The 20,775-nt window shown below is 55.6% G+C and overlaps 1 protein-coding gene across 5 annotated transcripts in view; it reads left to right on the plus strand.

Annotated features, from left to right (window-relative positions):
• LOC105711375 (transmembrane ascorbate-dependent reductase CYB561) overlaps nucleotides 1-17,292 on the plus strand; it is a 42,854-nt gene extending 25,562 nt beyond the window's left edge. Inside the window, exons 1-6 of one of the 5 annotated variants that reach the window (XM_064369651.1) lie at nucleotides 3,455-3,504; nucleotides 12,423-12,637; nucleotides 13,767-13,865; nucleotides 14,125-14,228; nucleotides 14,683-14,840; nucleotides 15,318-17,292. In XM_064369651.1, the coding sequence (XP_064225721.1) occupies nucleotides 12,436-12,637; nucleotides 13,767-13,865; nucleotides 14,125-14,228; nucleotides 14,683-14,840; nucleotides 15,318-15,510 (756 nt within the window). In that variant the 5' untranslated portion in view covers nucleotides 3,455-3,504; nucleotides 12,423-12,435 and the 3' untranslated portion in view covers nucleotides 15,511-17,292. Of the gene's footprint in view, nucleotides 1-3,454; nucleotides 3,514-3,734; nucleotides 3,815-12,422; nucleotides 12,638-13,766; nucleotides 13,866-14,124; nucleotides 14,229-14,682; nucleotides 14,841-15,317 lie in introns of those variants that run through there. The other 4 variants (XM_012444116.2, XM_012444117.2, XM_012444115.2 and 1 more) reach the window with 4 other exon arrangements.
• The last annotated feature ends 3,483 nt before the right edge of the window (nucleotides 17,293-20,775 follow it).

The following is a 20,775-nucleotide window of genomic DNA, read 5'->3' on the forward strand; positions in this document are numbered from 1 at the left end:
CCCCAAGTCTCTGTGCAGCTCCTCCTGAGGAAAGGTCTGTGAGAACAGGGTGGTGCCTGTCTTGGTCACTGTTCCCCAATATCTCACCTTTTGCCTGGCACAGAGAAGGTACAAAAATAAAACTTTTCCAAGAATGAATGGTGTGCGTTTGAATCTTACAGTGTCTGAGGACTGGGGATCCATCTCTGATGCCTTTGTATCCTCTGCTGTCTAAGGTCAAGGCCTCTGCCTGAAGTCCCTGCTGAATGAGGTTAACTGGTTCAGAGATGACGGGGGAAGCTATTGCTGGGAGGGGCTAGCACTGCAGGAGGCCCCAGCCCCATCTGTCCCACACCTGAGCAAGAGGAGCAGGACTGTCAGATGAAACACAGGACGTCTGCTCACATCTTTTTTTTTTTTTTGAGATAGATTCTTGTCTGTCACCCAGGCTGGAGTGCAGTGGTGTGATTTTGGCTCATTTCAACCTCCACCTCCACCTCCTGGGTTTATGTCATTCTCCTATGTTAGCCTCCCCAGTAGCTGGGATTACAGGCGCCCACCACCATGCCCGGCTAATTGTGTTTTTAGTAGAGATGGGGTTTCACCACATTGGCCAGGCTGGTCTTGAACTCCTGACCTCAAGTGATCAGACTTACTCAGCCTCCCAAAGTGCTGGGATTACAGATGTGAGCCATTGCACCCAGCCGGAATACATCTTTAGTATACTCTATGTAATATCTGGGACATGCTCATGCTAAAAAGAACCTGAATTTTTTGAATTTTTTTTGAGACAGTCTCGCTCCTTCGCCCAGGCTGAAGTGCAGTGGTGCAATCTTGGCTCACTGCCACTTCCACCTTCAGGGTTCAAGCACTTCTGTCTCAGCCTTTCCAGTAGCTGGGACTACAGGTACCTGTCAACAAGCCTGGCTAATTTTTGTGTTTGTAGTAGAGATGGGGTTTCAGCCTGTTGATCAAGATGATCTCTAACTCCTGACCTCAGGTGATCCACCCACCTCGGCCTCCCAAAGTGCTGGGATTACAGGTGTAAGCAACTCACACAGCCTGAATTTGAATGTAACTGGGAATCCTTTTTTATTTTTTCCTCTACTTTCTGAATCTGGTAACCCTAGCAAGGGGGAAGTGACTAGCCAGGTGCCAGGTGGGTCTGTGCCTGAGTCTCCAGCTCTGCTCACATTCTGCCCGCTTCCTTGATGCTTCCTCTCCTTAAATGCTTTCTGTCAGAGACCAGGGGGCACTCTAGGCATGGCTTCCCAGCATGTGGAATCTGGGAGCACTCATACCTCCCAAACCCTGCCCCAGCTGCCCTCTGGATTGTCAGGGAAGGCCTTCTGAGGAGGTGATTGCTTGAGCTGGGATTTGAAAGAATGAGCCCAGTGATGATCCATGAAAGAACATTCCATGGAGAGATGGGAGTGAACTTGGTGCGTCTGAGAGCAGAGAGGCTAGCGTGGCTCCAAGGTGTGGGGAGGGAGGGGTTTCCACAAGAAACACAGTCAGCATTTCAACTCAGGAGGCTTGAGCTCATCTTGGGCCACTCAAGAAAGGACAGGAGGGGTCCTCTCCTTTCCCGCCTTTCCCAAGCTGAAGGAGTGCACACTTCTTAGGCTTCCAAGCCAGGAGCTTTGACAGCAGGGATGGGGTTGGAAGGCAGTCATTCTGGGTGTCTGCTGTCCTGGGTTGGGGAATCTGGCAGCTGGCGCAAGGCCTCCAGGCCCTGGTGCTGGACAGAAGTTTGGTGGCATCGCCTGTTCTTTAAAATGGGTTGGGTGTAGCCATTAGCACCCCATGCATTGGGTGTGCAGGCTTCTCCCTCACTCAGAACACCCTCACCCACCCCGACCCACTTAAAGCAGGCCCCTGAGAACACTGCTGGCAGGGAGACAGCTGCTCTCCCTCCTAAGGGAAAGGCATGCAGGCCAGTGCTGCTGCGGCGCGGGGCACGGGGAAGCTAAAGGGTCCCCATTATCCCTCAGCAGGAGTCTCTCCTGGCTTTGGAAGGGGCTGAAGGCCCAGGGCTGTCACCAGGGAACTCAGACTTGCTCAGCCTGTCCCGACTCCTCCTCCTCCAAGTCCGAACCCACAGACCAAACAAAGGACATGGCTCAGTTCCATGTTCAATCCACAGGCATTCTGCCTGTTAGCACGCTACGGAAACTGTTTCTTACCTTAAATTACCCATTCATTTCCTCCAACTGAAAGATACCCTAAACATTTTCTGTTCCTGGAGGGTTTAAGTTTGGTCTCTCTGAGGGGATGGGCTTCGCTGTGTCTGCCCGTGGGAAAGTGTGCCACGTGCAGTGGACATGCCTGTACGTCTTGCATGGCGCTGGAGACTCTGCTCTCTGTGTACTAAGCAAGTACTGGATCCCCAGGGCCTCCCTTGCCCACTGCCTGTGGGAAGCCCATGGTCTACACAAAGTACATCCAAGTAAGCAGGTCTCCCTGCCCCCCGCCCTCCCCACCTCCCAGAATCTTGGTGCCTGGAGGGCAGGTGGGGGAGGGCGTCCCTGAGCTGAGGCCGGTTTCCCTTAGCGGGGAGGAAACCCTATTTCCCTCCTACCCCTAGGCGCTTGCTACATCTGGCCCGTCATCAGACAGGAAAGAACCCTTTGTTCCCAGCTTGTAGGAAATCTTGAGCTGGACCCCTTATCTACCCACAGCACTTCCTGGACAGAGGGCCTGGACCGGGCTCCGAAGGGGCTGGCTCCCGGTCTTGGGTCTTGGCCTCTGCGCCCACCGGTGTTCCCCGGAGGCTGCTCTGTGGGAGCGGGGGCGGGGGTTAGTCCCGGCCTTCCCGACAGTGTCGTCTCCCCCGTGGCGCTGGGGAGGTGCCCACAGGGCTCCCGGAGCAGCGGCGTGGCCAAGGCCCGAGCCAGGTCTGACACCTAGTGGCCTCCTGGACCCGGGCAGGGCGAGGGCAGGGCAGGGAAGAAGGTAGAGGGCAGAAGGGGAGGCCTGGCGCCAGAAAATCAGGAAGCGCGGGGTCGGGCCGGGAAAGGGCGGCGGGTCTCGCCCCTGGTACCCGCTCTCCTCTGAGCCCGGGGCCCATCCCGCCCCGCAGGCCTGTCAGACCCCAGGTCCCTCGTGCGCAGTCTGGGCGAACCCCGCGGCCTTCGAGGCAGCCCCGCAGGCCGCAGACCCCACGCACCCCTGAACGTAGGGGCCCCGCAGGAAGGGTCGCGAGGCCCTGATGGCGAAGGTTTCCCGAACTCGGGTCCCGAGGCCGGGCTCACGGTGGCCGCGGTTCGCCCAGCTGCGAGCCCAGAGCTGGCAGGGCCAGGTCCCGAACGCGGCCGCCACCGCGGGGACTTCGCACGTGCGGGGCAGCCCTGGGGCCATGTCCTGAGCCGGGGCGCGGGCTGCATGCGCCACTTCCGGCCGCGGGACCGCGCTCCGCCCGCCCCCCCGGTTGCCATGGCGACGCCGTCGCGCCGAGGCCCGCGGAACGGGCTGAGCGACTCGGGCGCGGCGCGGGGAGACTCGCTGGACGCTCGGGTAGGCGAGGTAGGCGAGGTAGGCGGCCGGGCCGGGGCTGGGAGCGGGGGCGGCCCAGGTGAATCCCGACTGCGCAGGGAGGGACCGCGCCGGGCTCCCGAGCAGCAGCCGGCCTCGCACCTGCCCCCTGAGGCCGCGCACCGGACTCCGGCGCCGACCCGCACCCCGGGCCCTCTCGGAGCCGCTGCCTCTCCGGGTCCGGGCGGCCTCCGCCCTGGCCTGCCCCGGTGCCGGGTGTCTGCTGAAGTTAGAACCGAGACCCGGTTTGCCGGGGACCCGGAGTTTGGATCTTTGCTCCTGCGCTGCGTTCTAGAGCAAGGTAGGATGCAAGTGGATCAACCAGCCTTTGGCATGGCTGCCCTCTTGAAACCTGAAACCGGAGCCACCGCCTCCTGCCCGGAGCAGGGCCTGGGCTGCAACGTGGAGCCGCAGGTCCCGGCCTGGGTCTCCCGACTCCCCCAGCTTCAGAGCGCGAGGGTAGGAGTTTCCCGAGTGGGAAAGCCCCACTCCTTCGGTGGCCTCGGTGGGCCTGTGGTGGGTCTGGCCGGTTCCAGCTGTGTCGAGGGTGGAGCTGCCGCCACCTTGACACCTGGGAGATGGCAGGGCCACCCTCCCTCACTCCCTGCCCCATCCCCCACTGCATCACGGAGCGAGGATTGTCCGTGTGGATCTTGGGTCCCCTTTCCAGGCTTCTCCCTTCTGGTCGCCCCCTCCTCTCATTCATTCCACCTTGGCAGCCTTTGTGGATTTTCTGAATCCGTAAATGAAGTTACATCTAGGGCGCCTAGATTTTGCCCTTTTGTTTTCATAGCTAATGAAAAAAAAGAAAAGCTTTGCCACCTCCTCTAGATGCCTGAATTTCTCCTGTGAAATTGGATGCAGGCAGGAAAATACCACGTGGCTGCAGCCCCATCCCCTTGCAAGAGGAACCTCCTAGAGCTGGAGGTGGAACCATCCTGCTTGTCCCACTCCTTTTTTTTCTTTCTTTAATTTTTTTTTTTTTTTGAGGTGGAGTCTTGCTCTGTCGCCGGGCTGGCACGATCTCAGCTCACTGCAACCTCTATCTTCCAGGTTCAAGCGATTCTCATGCCTCAGCCTCCCGAGTAGCTGGGATTACAGGCATGCACCACCATGCCTGGCTAATTTTTGTATTTTTAGTAGAGACGGGGTTTCACCATGTTGGCCTGGCTGGTCTTGAATTCCTGACCTCAAGTGATCTGCCTGCCTTGGCCTCCCAAAGTGCTGGGATTACAGACGTGAGCCACCACACCCAGCCTTGTCCTACCACTTTACTGTCCCCACCACCTTCCCTTGGTAGGCAGAGCTTGGGCTCATGCTAATACCAGGTGGTTCAGTTGCATTAGATGGCATTGGTGGAGGGGAATGAGAAATTAACCCCCTCTAAAAGCATAGTTTCACTGGGAAAAAGCACTCTACTGTCTGAGCAATGCATAAATGAATTTTAGGAATATAAAATATCACAGATTAAAAGCAGACCATCCTGCGTTCTTCCCAGCCCCAGGAGTTTCTGCTCAGTATGGGGGGCTAATGGTGGACAGAAAGGGAGTGTGGATTTATTAGTGTCAGCTGCCATCTGGCTCTCTGTGGCCCCAAACCTCCTGTGTCCGCAGTGCGATTCTCCTGAGGTGCTCTTAGGACAGATTTCGTGTTTGTGAGATTGCTCTTTGATGGAGTGCTGACTGCATGGCAGACACCGTGCTGGACGCTAAAACGTTTATCCACTAACTCTGTGGTCAGTAAGGTAGATCCAGATATCCTCCCACTTTATAGATTAGGAAGCAGGCTTGGAGAAGGGACTTGGCTTGTCCAGGAGCTGACGGTTATAAATAGCCTGCTTTGAAATCACATCTCTCTAACCTGGGCTGCACTGGGCCTTTCATGAGCCATTGGCCTTCTGGTCTTCATAGGCGCCTTCCTCCATAAAAGTATAAAAATTCAGGACCAAGCACCGTGGCTCACCCCTGTAATCCCAGCACTTTGGGAGGCTGAGGCGGTTGGATCACGATGTCAGGAGTTTGAGACCAGCCCTTCCAATATGGTGAAACCCTGTTTCTACTAAAAAATACAAAACTTAGCTGGGCATGGTGGCACGAACCTGTAGTCCCAGCTACTCAGGAGGCTAAGGCAGGAGAATTACTTGAACCCAGGAGGTGGAGGTTGCAGTGAGCCGAGATCGTGCCACTGCATACCAGCCTGGGCGACAGAGTGAGACTTTATCTTAAAAAAAATAAAAATAAAAATAAAAATAAAAATTATATTTTACAACGCATTGGTATAAAGGCAAGTATAATCCAGAGTGGATTACAATAAAAAACAAAACAAAACATTTTAGGGCTGGCTTATGTCTGTCTGTAATCCCATCGCTTTCGGAGGCCAAGGTCGGAGGACTGCTTGAGACCAGGAGTTTGAGACTAGCCTGCAAAACATAGTGAGACCCTATCTCTCAGAAAAAAAAATATATATATATTAACTGGGCATTTTAGCATACCTATAGTTCTAGCTACTTGGGAGGCTGAGATGGAAGGATCCCTGGAGCCCAGGAGTCCAAGGCTTCAGTGAGCTATGATCATGCCACTGTACTCCAGCCTGGGTGACAGAGTTAGACCTTGTCTCCAAAAAATAATAATAATAATAATAATAATAATTTTAAAAAGTTTAAAAAAAAATCACTTTGGGAGACTGAGGCAGGTGGATCACCTGAGGTCAGGAGTTCAAGACCAGCCTGGCCAACATGGTGAAACCCTGTCTCTACTAAAAATACAAAAATTAGCCAGGTGTGGTGATGCACATCTGTAATCCCAGCTTCTTGGGAGACTGAGGCAGGAGAATTGCTTGAACCTAGGAGTCGGAGGTTGCAGTGAGTCCAGATCATGCCACTCGAGCCTGGGCAACAGAATGAGACTCTGTCTCAAAAATAAAAAAAAATTGCAACATTTTCCTCAACCCTAAATGTTCATTTTTTCTTGTGATTTTCATGGAAATGGAAACATTTTTGTTCGTAAGCATTGGGAGTCCCCTGTCTGGTGGGAGAAAGGAGCTCAGTGTTTGACATCAAGCTCTGCTGCTTCCCGGGTACCTGGTTCCTTGGTGCCTGGTCCAAGCAGTCTGGATGCCCTCGGTCTCTGGGCTGCATGGACCAGGACAGCCACCGTGGGAGCAAATGGAAATGCAGCTCTCTCAGCTTGTTTGCCCCCTCCTGTAATGCCTTCTCTCTTACCCTGCCCTCCGGTCTGGGCCTGTTGTCTCTGAGGGCACCGGTGCTTAGTGCCATGCTGGTACTGAGGAGGGAGGACGCAGGAGGACTGGCATGGAAAGGGGAGCATCGCCCGGGAAGCCCCTTCTTTCTGGGGCAGCTGGGGTGCTAAGAAAGTACCCTAACAGGTCACACCACACTTTGCTTTCTCCTTCATCACATGCTAGGACATTCTGGGGCAATTGAGCTGTTTCCTCCTCTACCTATCAAGAAGTGATGTCGTCCCTTCCTCAGTCACAATCTTTCCTAACTCAATTCAAACCTTGCTGTTGATAAGGAGGGCTGCGGCCAGCGCAGGCCGCCCACTTCCTAGCCTCCCTGCTCCACCTTCCACCCCCCAGGCTGTGCGCCATGTGCAGTGTCTGGTCCCCAATAATGAGATTAGTCCTGGTCGCCTTTTAATAAAACGCAGTGGATGCAGGGAGGGAGAGTGATGTTCAGCTCGGTTAAGCCTTGAGGGTCCTGCTGTCCTTAATGCACTGATTGCATTAGGTGGACTCTGACTGCAGGTGGTGGGAGTGGGTGGGGAGGAGGGTGCCTCTCGCAGCTCTCAGTTCCAGAAACTGCCAGAGATCAGTCACCCTCATCCTGAGCTCTCATAGAGGAAGCCAAGTGACTGTGAGGGCTACGTGCGCTCCCTCTGGTCGCCAGGTTCTGGTCTGCTGGGCAGCGGAGCCCTTGGGGGTGGGGAGTGGCTGCTTCCAGGCCTTGAAGCTGCCGCCCAGAGTTCTGCTCTGAGAACCCAGAGGGGCCAAGAACAGCCGGAGTCCCAGGGCCACCCAGTGAGGAGGGAAGGGCGAGAGAGGATTCTCACTGTCAAGACTGGGAAAGGAGGGCCATGGTTCAAAGGCCCTTGCTTCCTTGGGAGTAAATCTCACCCGAGGTCCAGGTTTGCAAATGCAGCAGACACGTTTGTGGGTGGGTCCACTTCTGTCCAGAGACATTGGAATGTCTATCCCTGTAAATCCCACCCCTGGCATGGGACACGGCCCCTCCTCGCACACAAATGGGTTAGCAATTATGTCGAAGGAATGGCCTTGCGAGCGCCCTGTTTCGGAAGGGATCTTCCATGCCCCTCCTGTAAAGCACAGAGCCACTAAGAAGCCTTGCCTTCCATTCGGGAATGGGCCACTTCCAGTCCAGAACGGCAGTGGCCACTGTTCATCTCTGGATTCCTCCCAGATGCACACATGCCCCGGGTCCCTGGGTCGCAGGTGCCAGGACAACCACCTTCAGAGCAAATAGAAAGGCAGCTCCCTCAGCTTGTTGGCCCTCCTTGAACCCCTTCCCTCTTGCCTGTGGTCAGGACCCACTGTCTGCACGTACCAATGCTTAGTGCCATGGTGGAACCGAGGCAGGGAGGACGCAGGGAGGACTGGCACAGGAGGGGGAACACCACCCGGGAGCCCTCCGTCCAGGCAGCTTCCCCAGTGAGCGCCGACACAGACCCTGGCTGGCTTCAGTCTCTGGAAAGCCTGATGGCACCACCCTAGTTCCTGGGCCTTGGAAAGGCCAAAGCCATAGCAGCAGCAGGCAGCCACTGCTTGGCAGGAGAGCTGGAGACGCTGCTGCCCACAGACATAAAAGCAGGGGTGCCGTCTTCCATGTGTGCATTAGGACGGGTCTTGGAGGCCCGGGTCAGCTCTTGGCTCGAACTTGTACCACCCTTACCTGAAAATTTGCATCGCACAGAAGCTTATCTGCAAGCCCCTTGAGGGCAGGGACCAGGCCCCCTCTGTGTGGCCCCAGCACCTGGCTGAGTGCAGGTGCATGTGGGTTGAGTTGAGCTGCTATTTGCCGATGGGAATTTGGGGGCATGTTTCTTGTCTTTGTTGAGCCCCCATTTTCTGGTGGGTCAGTGCTCCTGTTATCTGCAGTGTCATTTAAGGGTGATATGAGAGAGAGGGCGTGAAGCACCCAGCACAGAGCAGGGTCTCACAGGCTGTTGGGTCCCCGCCCTCCTGACACACCAAGCACGTGTCCACCAGGACACAGTGGGAGCAGATTGACTCAGGGTTACGACTCCCCAGGAGGCCAGGCTGGGCATTTCAGCATAGGCAGTCGCCCCTCCGAGAAGAGATCCTGGTTCTGGTGTCTGCCTGTCCCCCGGGATCCTGGTGGGAAGGAGGGAATGGGCAGCGGCTCCTTGTTCTGCTGGCCTCTCCTGCCCTTTGTACTCCATGAGGCATGGGGAAATTATTGGGTCGCCAGGTAGAGGGAGGGGTGATGTCCCCTCTGTTCTTCCTAATAGGAGCTAATCAGATTCTGCCTGCAGCCGGGCTCTCTAGGGATGAATCTAATAAAGGAGGCGGTGGCCTGGAGAGGACAGATGACAAGTGACTGGGGGGACAGCACTTCTTTCAGTACATTTTCCCATTAGACTCGGGGAGCTGGAGACCCGAGAATTCCCAAAGAGGATCGAGAGCGTCCCTGCCTTCGAGGAGCGGACAGGGCACCTTGAGATTAACCTAGACAGAAGCAACAGGGTAAGGAGGCTCTGGGAGAGCCTGGGGACAGTGACCTGCCTGCGAGGTGCCTGGGGAGTGGAGGGAGGGGTGTGAGGCCCGCGGCAGGGAGCCAGGCTGGGCCATGTCCTTGGCCATGAGCTCGGGCGTCTCCTCTAGTGGGCCTGGTGGGAACAGTGGGGGCTGCAGATGGAAACGTGCAAGATCGTGCCACGAAGTTGGCATTTCACTGGCACTCGGGGCCTCTTGCGCAGGGGACAGCATGACCTCGGGAGCTGGCTTAGTCCCTGGAGTGTCTGTCATGTTGAACAGGGAGAAGCTGCAGGCCCTGACTTGGGTGTGGCATGAGGATGGTCGGGAGGGAAGTGAGGGGAGGGCCCAGCATGCGGTGGCCTGAGCAGCCTTCTGCGGAGGAGCCAAGGTGTCACCTGGGCCTGGAAGAAGGGCAGTCCCGCTAGAGTGGGGAAGGCATGAGAGGACTTGGTGACAATGGGAGAGGAGGTGACTAGGGAAGGGCTGGGTTTGAAGCATCTGTGTGATGTCTAGAGATGAGTAGTGAACAGATGGAAATGGGGCTTGCATTTGGGGTTGCGGGGACAGAACTGATACCTACGTAGATGACAGATAAGGAAAGAGGCAGCAATTCCAGAAATAGGATTTATTGTTGGCTGGGGCTTCGGGAATCCTGTATTCCTGTCCACCCTGGAGCTGTGTTTCTGGGAGATGATTTGACGGAATGTGTCAGAAATCTAAAACAGAACGTAGCCCTTGTCTCAGGATTCCCTGCAGAGGAGTTTGCAAAGATGACCACATCCTGTTATTTGGTGGAAAACTGACAGCTAGCTAGATGCTGAACAGTGGGGACTCGTTGGCTAAAAAATGGCCATGCGGTGTAAGAGCGTGAGAATGATGATGTGGCTGCATACTCAGTGACACAAACCATGCGTGCTACGCCCTTAGTGAAAAAGCAGGTTAGGAAACAGCACGATCCTGCTTCTATTAGAGGATGCATATGTGTTTCTGGGAAGGTGTGTGAGGATACAGAGCAAATGCTGATGGCCTGCCATGTTACCTTTTCTGCTGATCCATATTCTACTGCAGTGTGTAGATTATTAACACACCTTCCCCCCTTCTTTTTAATTAAAAAAAAAATTTTTTTTTGAGACAGAGTGTCACTCTGTCACCCAGGTTGGAATGCAGTGGCATGAACTTGGTCCACTGCAAACTCTGCCTCCTGGGTTCAAGTGATTATCCTGCCCCAGCGTCCCAAGGAGCTGGGATTACAGGTGTGCACCACCATGTCCTTGCTGATTTTTGTATTTTTAGTAGAGACGGGATTTCACTGTGTTGCAGCTGGTCTCGAACTCCTGGTCTCAGGTGATCCACTTGCCTTGGCCTCCCTAAGTGCTGGGATTACAGGTGTGCCACCGAGCCCAGCCAACACACACCCCGCTTTTAATGGTGGAGTTGCCAACAGTTGTCCAACGTGGTAGAGAGAACTGTGCAGCAGAGAAGGAGCCCATCCCTGGGAGGAACTGAAAACCAGCTCCTGGGCGCCGCAGGGCAGTGTGTGGTGGGTGTGAAAGGGGTCAGTGCCCCGTGCTGGCCACTGTCCTCCTAGTTCTGATATAGTTGCTGCCAGGAGAGGCTGACGAGGGGCCAGTGGGCAACCATCTGGGGTGTGGTGGGGGCAGCAGCGGTGCTCCAGTGTCTGCTTGTGGTGGCCGTGGTGGTGGCCATGGTGCAGCAGTCACAGTGGCAGTGGAGGGCCATGGCAGCACTTTTCCCTGGTGCACGGGCTGCTGCCACTGGGTGAAGGGAGAGCAGGTGAGGGCACGATTGTTCTCCTCCCTCCGCCTCTCCTCCCATCCCTAGCTGCTGGGCGCTCTCCTGTCTGGCACGAGGCTGTGCAGGCACTGGGCACTCCCGTGGGCTTCTAGTGTGGCCTTCTCATTCCTCCGTCCCTAGGAACCATCTGCTCTCTGTTCTCCCTGGAGGGCCATGTGGGGCCGAGCGCCTCCACAGCCCTGCTGAGCTCTACCCGGCCCCGTCGCAGGCCTCACTTCTGGGGACCTTCAGTTTTGGAGCCTCACCTGAGGACCCTTCTAGAGTGCAGGTCCACCCGCCCCAGGTGTGGAGGGGAAGTGCAGTGTCCCTGTGTGCTGACAGGTCCCTGTGTGCAGCTGGGTCCGGGCACTTCTATTCTGCAGGTGCTTCGAGGTGGGGGGGTGGGCGGGGCGTGGAAGCTGAGCTGGCTCTCCTGGGTGTGGGGTGGGGGGGCCTCCTCATCGCCAGTGTGGAGTTAAAAACCAGGCTGGGGAGAGAGACTTCCCATTTCTCCCTGAGATGTACTTCATGATGCGTCTGGAGGCTGTGACCAGACGGAGGTGTGACCAGCCCCATCCCTTGAAGGAGTGTGCTCACCTGTGTAACTCGCCTGCAAAGCCCACCTGAGGAAAGCCAAGGCCTCTTGAAACAGAAAAGAAAGCCAGGCACTGGGCCCTTGTGCTCACCAGAATTTGGGGTATCTTGCCTTGAATCCTCACTGTGTATGGAACTCCTGGTGTCACGTCCCAGGTCTCGCCTGTTCCTGTGGGGAGGCTGCCCCCCCAGTCATTCCTGAGACTTGGGACCTCTGCTCTAGGATGATGGGTGGGAAGGGTTTGTGGGTGGGAGAACGAGGGCTGCTTCCCTTGGGAGCCTCAGTGGAGGGTATCGGGGCCCCATCTTGGTAGAGGCGGGGAGGGGGGGCGTGCACATCTGTGGGGGGGACATGCGCATCTCAGGGGGTGCTGTGTGCATCTCTAGGGGTGGCTGTGTGCATCTGGGGGGACTATGTACAACAGGGGCTGTTGTGCACATCTAGTGGGGGTGGCTGTGCGCATCTTGGGGGGCCCATGCATATCTCGGATATCTGTCCGTATCTGGGGGGACTGTGCATCTCCAGGGACGGCTGTGTGCATCTCGTGGGCGGGGGCTGAGCGCATCTCGAGGGTGGCTGTGCGCCATCTGGGGCGGTCACACACATCTTGGGGAGGTGTGTACGTCTCAGGGGACATGCACATCTGGGGGGGCCCATGCTTATCTTGGGGGGCTGTGCATCTGGGGCAGCTTTGTGCATCTCAGGAGGCTCTGCGCATCTTGGGGTGCTGTGCGCTGCTCCTCTGAGCTCTGCTTTTTTCTTGCAGCCTTGGCCTCAGCATGGAGAGCAGGGCCACAGCGTCCACCCCCGCAGCGCTGCCTTACTACGTGGCCTTCTCCCAGCTGCTGGGCCTGACCTTGGTGGCCATGACTGGCGCTTGGCTTGGTCTATACCGAGGCGGCATTGCCTGGGAGAGCGACCTGCAGTTCAACGTGCACCCGCTCTGCATGGCCATAGGCCTGATCTTCCTGCAGGGAGATGGTGAGTCCAATGGCCGCTCCTATCTGCCCGGGCTTGTGGGGGTCCCTGAGAGGCAGTTTGCAGGGGTCCTGTCACCCCTGCAGTCTCTTCCGGTTGGACAAATCTAAGATTCTAACAAAGACAGAGATGGAAGCTGGCTCAGAGCCTGGGGAGATGGAGGCTGGTGGGTGGCAGCTCCTGTCCAGCCTGGCCCGGCATTGGCACCTCCTGCTTCCACACAGAGCATCCAAGGTGGGGGCTTCGTGGAGCAGAGGGAAAGGGGTGGGGCCCCGAGCCAGGCCGTGCTGCAGGGGTGGTTTGAATTGAGGGAAAAAAATAAGCATATGCGAGAGTGTGTGTGTGTCTTGGACTTGGCAGAGCTAGAGTGCCTCCCTCTGGGACAGGAGCCAGGCGGTGCGTGGCCTCCACCTGCCTCCGGGCCAGAGATCCAGGAAGTGGGATCTACATCCGGTTGATCCTGCTCTTCCTAGAGGCAGTCCTGGTGACAGCCACCCTGAGCAGCAGAAAGCTCAGAGGCATTTCTCACGTGACCTGGCCTTGCCCACCTCTTCTGGATGTGGGAGGTCAGGCTGGGATCACAAGGTTCTGCCTGGAAGGGGGACTGCTTGCTAAGCATAGGACCATCTGCCCAGGCTGCAGTGGGGCCGCGTGAGGAGCCACGTGGCTAACAGATGAACTCAGTGGCTGCTGGTTTCCTCAGTGTGACCAACAGCGAACCCCAAACACAGCCTGGAATGTGCAGGACACCTGACAAGAAGGCGGGTGGGGCGGGGCAGGGCGTCTGCTGGGCCGGGTAGCTCCTTCAGGTGGGGGCGAACCTTTGCTGCCTCTCCTGGTGACAGGAAGTGGCGCAGCCTCCCGCCCTGCCCTCTTTGAGTGTGCATAGCTTGGGGAGGTTGGAGGGTCCGGGAGGGGTGTTAGGTTGCACACAGCCCTAGGTGCTCTGGGAGAAGGCCAGGAGATGCCCAGGGTCCCTGGGGAGTCTGGCTTTGTCCTCGGTTCCTGCAGCTGGGCTACGGTGACAAGTTGCCAGCTCACATTGCCTCTGCACCAAGGGGCCTCCTTGCTGCTGGGCAGGAGGCCTCACTGCAGGCGGGTGCACTCATGTTCCCGCTCTCACCTCCCACAGCCCTGCTGGTTTACCGTGTCTTCAGGAATGAAGCCAAACGCACCACCAAGGTCCTGCATGGGCTGCTGCACGTCTTTGCGCTCATCATCGCCCTGGTTGGTGAGTTCTTGGGTGCAGCCTTCCTGCCCTGCCTGCCTCTTCAGGCGTTGCAAATGCCCGCCTCATCTGCTCTCTTCCATCCCCAGAGCTGTGATGGGCCCGCCCCACCCCAAACATTCCCTGTAGGGCTGCTGGGTGCTGGCAGCCATCGAGCTGGACTAAAGCCCAGAAGTCCCCGCTAATCGGTTCCCTTGGGTCATCGCACCCCCTCCTTTTTCCACATCCAACCCTGTCCTCCTGTGGCCTGTCTCTGGCCCAGGCTTGGTGGCGGTGTTCGACTACCACAGGAAGAAGGGCTACGCTGACCTGTACAGCCTGCACAGCTGGTGCGGGATCCTCGTCTTTGTCCTGTACTTCGTGCAGGTGAGTCCTTCCAGCAGCCGGGGCCTGGGCCACCTCCCAGGGAGGTGGGAGGGGAGGGGAGCTGGGCCGAATGTGCTTGATGGAAGGGCCTGTTCCCTGGGGTGCATGCAGAGGAGAGAGCCGCCTTAGCACAGCCGGACGCTGCCTTCCCAGGTCTGGGTGGGTGCAAAGCTAGGATTGGAGGCCAAGAGTGCCCCGCTCCCAGGCGCCCTGCGGCTCACAAGCCTAGCTTTCCGAGTCTGCAAGTGTGCTAAGGCCTCAAGCATTGGGGTCGTGCCCCTCCTACCACCGTGCTGAGGAGGGAGGAAACCAGGTGGGGCTGAGGGGCTCGCAGTCGCCACTTGAGCACGTTGGCGCACGGGCGCACGGGCGCACGGGCTCGTCAGCTTGGGCCGACCTCGGCTGCTCGGGTTGGCCGCCGCCCCGCCCCGGAACCGCCCTCCTTTCCTCCTAGTGGCTGGTGGGCTTCAGCTTCTTCCTCTTCCCTGGAGCCTCGTTTTCCCTGCGGAGCCGCTACCGCGCGTCGCACATTTTCTTTGGCGCCACCATCTTCCTCCTCTCCGTGGGCACCGCCCTGCTGGGCCTGAAGGAGGCCTTGCTGTTCAAGCTTGGGTGAGTGTCCGGGGCGGGAGGGGGCAGGGCCCGAGCCAGCTCCGCTCAGAGCTCACCCTGCCCTCGGCTTCCCGGCGGTGGCTTCCTGCGCCACCTCGCGTGGACTCGGACAACTGGCGCCTGTAGTTACGCTTGCTAAGACTTGGGGGCCTGGGGCCTGGCTTTGGTTGGGTTTATCCTTTCAGAGAAACTTCGGGGCTATGGGCACCCTGTTCATTCCCATGGCGTAGCAGGATCTGCGGCACAATTGCTTAGAACTGGAAGAATGATCTAGATTTTTACATTCCCCATCTCTTTCTGTCTCCTCTGAGCCGTAGCTGGAGGTTGCTGGTTGGGGGGCCGTGGTCGTTCTGTTGGGCAGGGTAGGGAGGCAGGTGCTGGTGCTGGCATCCCCGTGCCATCTTTAAGGCCCAGGATACGAAGGGCATTTGGCCTGTGACCCGTCGGGCAGCTCCTCCCTTCCTCTCACCCCTGCAGGGCCAAGTACAGCTTGTTTGAGCCCGAGGGCGTCCTGGCCAACGTGCTGGGCCTGCTGCTGGCCTGCTTCGGGGGTGTGGTGCTCTACATCTTGACCCGGCCCGACTGGAAGCGGCCCTCCCAGGCAGAGGAGCAGGCCCTCTCCATGGACTTCAAGACGCTGACGGAGGGAGACAGCCCTGGCTCCCAGTGACGCGCCCAGCAGGCCCTGGGGGTCCGCAGGGTGTCTTCAGGGCTGCAGGCTCCAGCGGCCGGCGGGCGAGTGCGTGCAGCTGCGTCTGTTTGAGTGCTGCTTTCTGGGGCGGGGCTCCGCCGCCTCCGCTTCTCCCTTTCTCCGCTGCTATAGCTCCCGCATCTCTATTGCCCCCTTCAGTGCAGAGGCTTTGGTGGTCAGCCCTGGTCGCAGAGCACAGATCTTTAGAGGAGCCAGCGAGAGGGCCCCACCCTCCCGGCAGCAGATGCCTGGGGCAAGGCCAGGGGAAACTGGGGGGCCTCAGGGACGGGCCTGGAAAGGCCATGACGGCTTCTGAATGCAAACCAGGAGCCCCTCCAGCCCAAGTAACACGTGGAACAGATGGGCCCAGTCTTTGGCAGAGGAGCAAGTGAGATGATGTGTCAAGTATGTTGGTGTTGAGAGCAAGGTTCCCAGGAGAGGGGCGGGCCAGGCCCCCGGAGGCTGAGATGAGGCCCTGGTCCAGCTGCAGTCCTGACACTCCTATTCTTAACCCTTTATCCAGGACAGCTTTGCTGGGAGAGGGGGTGGAAGCCCATGACTTCAGACAAACGTTCCCTTCGCAGATGTGGGCAGCCTCCTCAGGCTGATCCAGACATGGGGGGCAAAGGTGGGAGGCACCCTACAGCCCCTTTCTGCTGGGGCTCCCTCCGTGCAGCACCCCTCCCCCGACCTCACAGCTCAGCCCTGGTTTCCTCTCCCAGGCTCACCCAGGCTCTGCTCAGGCTGGGAGGCGGAGGGCACAAACCTTAGCGTTTTTTAAATGAAAAACCACTGCTGCTGGCTGTGGCTGGAGCCCCTGGGCTGGTGGAGCTGCTGCCTCTGTTCTGGAGGACGAGCCTTCTCCCTCTGACCTGGTGCCCATCTTTCCAGGAAGTCAGGATGGAGTCAGAACTAGACTGGTCTGCAGACCCTCCAGCCCCTTTATGTTCTGTGTGAGTGTCGTGCTGTTAGCTGAGTCACCGTTTGGCTTCGGCCTGGAGATAGCGCGATTAGAACATTGATCGTGTGCTTCTTGGATCTGGTGACTGTTCTCTCCTTGTTTGCCTTGTTTTTTTGGGGGTTTGAGGAGCATGGCTTACCTTGAGACAGACACAGTTTGCTTCTGTGAAGAAGTTGGTAACAGTTCCAGACCTGATGGCGACTCTGGTCATGGTTGCCCCTTTCCTCCCCGATGCCGCCTTAGAGAAACGGGTCGGCCTCCTCTAATGCTCAGATCTCCCGTAGCTGGCTTTTGCTGCCGGTCCTTCCTCGGGCGATGTCATTTCTGGGAGCAGGTGGTTATAGTTCAGGCCCCTCCCCAGCAGGGGCTGCCCAGGCTCCTTGGAGCCCCTTTCCTGCCTCCTCTCAGCCTGCCTGGATGACGGTGTTCGCCTCCTGTTTACACTGTATACTCTTCAAGGGTAGTGGCACTGTGAGTTCTTTAATCAGACACCCACTTGTATAGTGAAATGTCTACATGTGGGAAAACTCCGCCTTAGACAAACTACCAAAGTACAATCCTGTCTCTCCCTAGCCCGAATGCTACAGAGAGAAATGGAACCTTAGATTTGCAACAAAAGTCTGTATAAACTGCTCTGTTTCTCAAAGTGAATGCTGGATGACTAAGGATGACTGAGGAGCCAAAGACGGTCTCCAGAAGCAGCTCTGTGGTGGGTTATTTTATTTTGCCTGTGGCCAATCTTCTGTGAAATACAATGTGCTGTTGGTGCAACAGATGATACAATAAATGTCTACAGCAGACCTCTCGCCTGGTACCTTCCTTCGCTGTGCAATAAACGGAGCCAGAGCTTTTAGCAGCCAGAAACATGATGTTAGCTCTAGGCCTGAGAGAAATTAGATATCTGCAGGCTGGGCACAGAAGGTAAAGTAATTAGTGATACTGATCACGGCCTAGGGTCTGAAAAGGCCCCGGTTGTCCAGTCTCGACCCAGCGGAGGCAGTGTTTCCATGTGGTGAGATAAACCCTTTGCTCTCAGCCTGAGAGGGTGGCCTGGAGGGCGAGGCTGCAAGTGCCTGATAAGAGCCTCAGGGAGGAGTGTCTCCCAGTGTTTAACAGACCCCTTTCCCTTTGAAATTGGTCTTTTGATCCTTAAGAGGAGGAGCAAAGGTTTTGGAACAAGCCAAGATTCCACTTTTGATCCAAGTACATGGCTCAGGCAGAAGGTGTGTTTTGGCAAATCTGGGTGGAATCGCACTGTGCGCTCTGTGCCTTGTCATTTAAAGCAGCGGTCCCCAACCTTTCTGGCAGCAGGGACAGGTTTTGTGGAAGACAATTTTTCCACAGACCAAGGCTGGAGGCAGGGAATAGTTTTGGGATGATTCAAGCACATTACATTTATTGTGCATTTCATATTATTATTATATTGTAATATATAATGAAATAATTCTACAACTCACCGTAATGTGGAATCAGTGGGGGCCCTGAGCTTGTTTTCCTGCAAGTAGACGGTCCCTTCTGGGGGTGCTGGGAGACAGTGACAGACCATCAGGCATTGGATTCTCTTAAGGAGGGGGCAACCTAGATCCCTCACATGCGCAGCTCACAGTACGGTCATGGGGATCTGACAGGGGGCGGAGCTCAGGTGGTCATGCTCACTCACTGCTGCTCACCACCTCCTGTGGCCAGGTTCCTAACAGGCCGTGGACCGGGCCTGGGGCCCTGGGCTTGGGGACCCCTGACTGAAAGCAACTGAAAAACTCACCAGAGCTCATTATTTAAAGGGACCCAACAGCAGATGCTCTAATAAGGTAACAGCAGTCCCTGCTTCCCAGCATTTGTCTCAACTTTATCTTCTGTATTGTAGCTGGTCTCTCACGTGTAGGAGCCCGTGGAGAGGTCCTTCCTTAGGGCACCAGTAGAGTCCCTCTTGAATCAAGGCTTCCGTGGGGACCTTTATTTACTGAAAAGCATTCAAAGCTCGTGGCTTGATACTTGTCACAAGCTGGTTCCTCAGTTAAGAGCATCTCATTTCTGTTTTTTTGCTCCAGCCTCTGCATCTTTTTTTCTTGCCTGTTTATTTATTTATCTATATATATCCCAGCTTCCCGAGTAGCTGGGATTACAGGTGCCTGCCACTGTGCCCAGCTAATTTTTTTTTTTTTTTTTTGGTAGAAATGGGGTTTCACCATCTTTGCAAGGCTGGTCTTGAACGCCTAACCTCATGATCCACCTGCCTCTACCTCCCAAAGTGCTGGGATTACAGGTGTGAGCCACTGTGCCTGGCCCCTCCCCTTTTTCTTTTAAATTAAGTTCTGGGGTACATATGCAGATCGTGCAGGTTACATGTATAAACGTGCCATGGTGGTTTGCTGCATCCACCACCCCATCATCTACATTAGGTATTTCTTCTAATGCTATCCCTCCCCAATCCCCCCACCCCCTGCTGTTCCTCTCCCAGCCCCCACCACTCTCTGACAGGCCCCAGTGTGTGATGCTCCCCTCCCTGTGTCCGTGTGTTCTCATTGTTCAGCACCCACTTATGAGTGAGAACATGGTGGTGTTTGATTTTCTGTTCTTGTGTTTCTTTGCTGAGAATGATAGTTTCCAGTTTCATCCATGTCCCTGCAAAGGACGTGAACTCATCCTTTTTATGGCTGCATAGTATTCCATGGTGTATATATGCCACATTTTCTTTATCCAGTCTATCATTGGTGGGCATTTGGGTTGGTTCCAAGTCTTTGCTATTGTGAACAGTGCTGCAGTAAACATACGTGTACATGTGTCTTTATAATAGAATGACTTATACTCGCTTGGGTATATACCCCATAATGGGATTGCTGGGTCAAATGGTATTTCTGTTTCTAGATCCTTCAGCAATCACCACACTGTCTTCCACAATGGTTGAACTAATTTACACTCCCACCAACAGAGTAAATGCATTCCTATTTCTCCACATCTGTTGTCTCCTGATTTTTTAATGATCGCCACTGTAACTGGCGGGAGGTGGTATCTCAATGTGGTTTTGATTCATATTTCTCTAATGACCAGGGATGACGAGCTTTTTTTCATGTTTGTTGGCTGCATAAATGTCTTCTTTTGAAAAGTGTCTGTTCATATCTTTTGCCCACTTTTTGATGGGGTTGTTTTTTTCTTGTAAATTTGATTAAGTTCTCTGTAGATTCTGGATAGTAGCCCTTTGTCAGATGGGTAGATTGCCAAGTTTTTTTCCCATTCTGTTGGTTGCTGGTTCACTCTATTGATAGTTTCTTTTGCTGTGCAGAAGCTCTTAAGTTTAATTAGGTCCCATTTGTCTAGTTTGGCTTTTGTTGCCAATGCTTTTGGTGTTTTAGTCATGAAGTCCTTGCCCATGCCTATGTCCTGAATGGTATTGCCTAGGTTTTCCTCTAGGGTTTTTATGATGTTAGGCCTCGTTTAAATCTTTAATTCATCTAGAGTTAATTTTTGTGTAAGGTGTAAGGAAGGGGTCCAGTTTCAGTTTTTTGACAGGGTCTCTGTGAATACTGAAATGACCTTGGGCACCGGGGTATAATGCCTCCCTCTCCAGAGAGCTGCTTCACCTCTTCCTCTGCTAATCTCCAGTTGGATAACAGCAGGGATGTCACTTTCTTATTGGGTTTGGGACTCTGTCAAGTCCCAAAGCGACTCCTCTTGACTGAACATAAGAGTTATTTCTCCAAACGAGCACACAGCATTTCCCAAGCCATCCTCCTGGGACCCAGCGTCTGGGCTCTGCTGGGCGCCATTCGGGTTTGCTCTTTTCAGACCATCCCTTCTGAGAGAGCAAGCAGCATGGTGGAGGGAAGAGCTCTCAGTGCAGCTCTGAGTCAGTCCTACCTTTGCCTGACCCCGAGCAACTTCAGCTCTCAGGATCTGTTTCCGCATTTGTGTTTTGGAGACAGCAATGTCGCCTGTCGAGGTGTAAGAAATACATTAGGGAATATATCTGAAGCCCTTATCATGGTGTCTGGGACATAATGGACCTCCCAAGAGAACGGCCTGTTAGAATGGACTCTGAGCACCTTCTCTTCTATGAGGACCCTCTCTTTTCATCACAGGGCCTTCCAGACATGATACCCTTGTTATCAACGCCCTATCTTATTCCTGAGAATGGAATAACTCTGCTGCCAAGGCTCTCCAAGCTCCTCATCCAGTTTCTGTTTTTAAGGCTGAAAGAGGATGACTCCATTCCCCGCTGGTTCACCTACCCATTCCCAGCTGACCGCAGGGGAGTTTAGCCACCACATGCACGTGTGTACTGCACC

Source organism: Aotus nancymaae, unplaced genomic scaffold (assembly GCF_030222135.1).
Source record: "Aotus nancymaae isolate 86718 unplaced genomic scaffold, 86718_ANA_hifiasm-v0.15.2.pri h1tg000089l, whole genome shotgun sequence".
NCBI lineage: Eukaryota > Metazoa > Chordata > Mammalia > Primates > Aotidae > Aotus > Aotus nancymaae.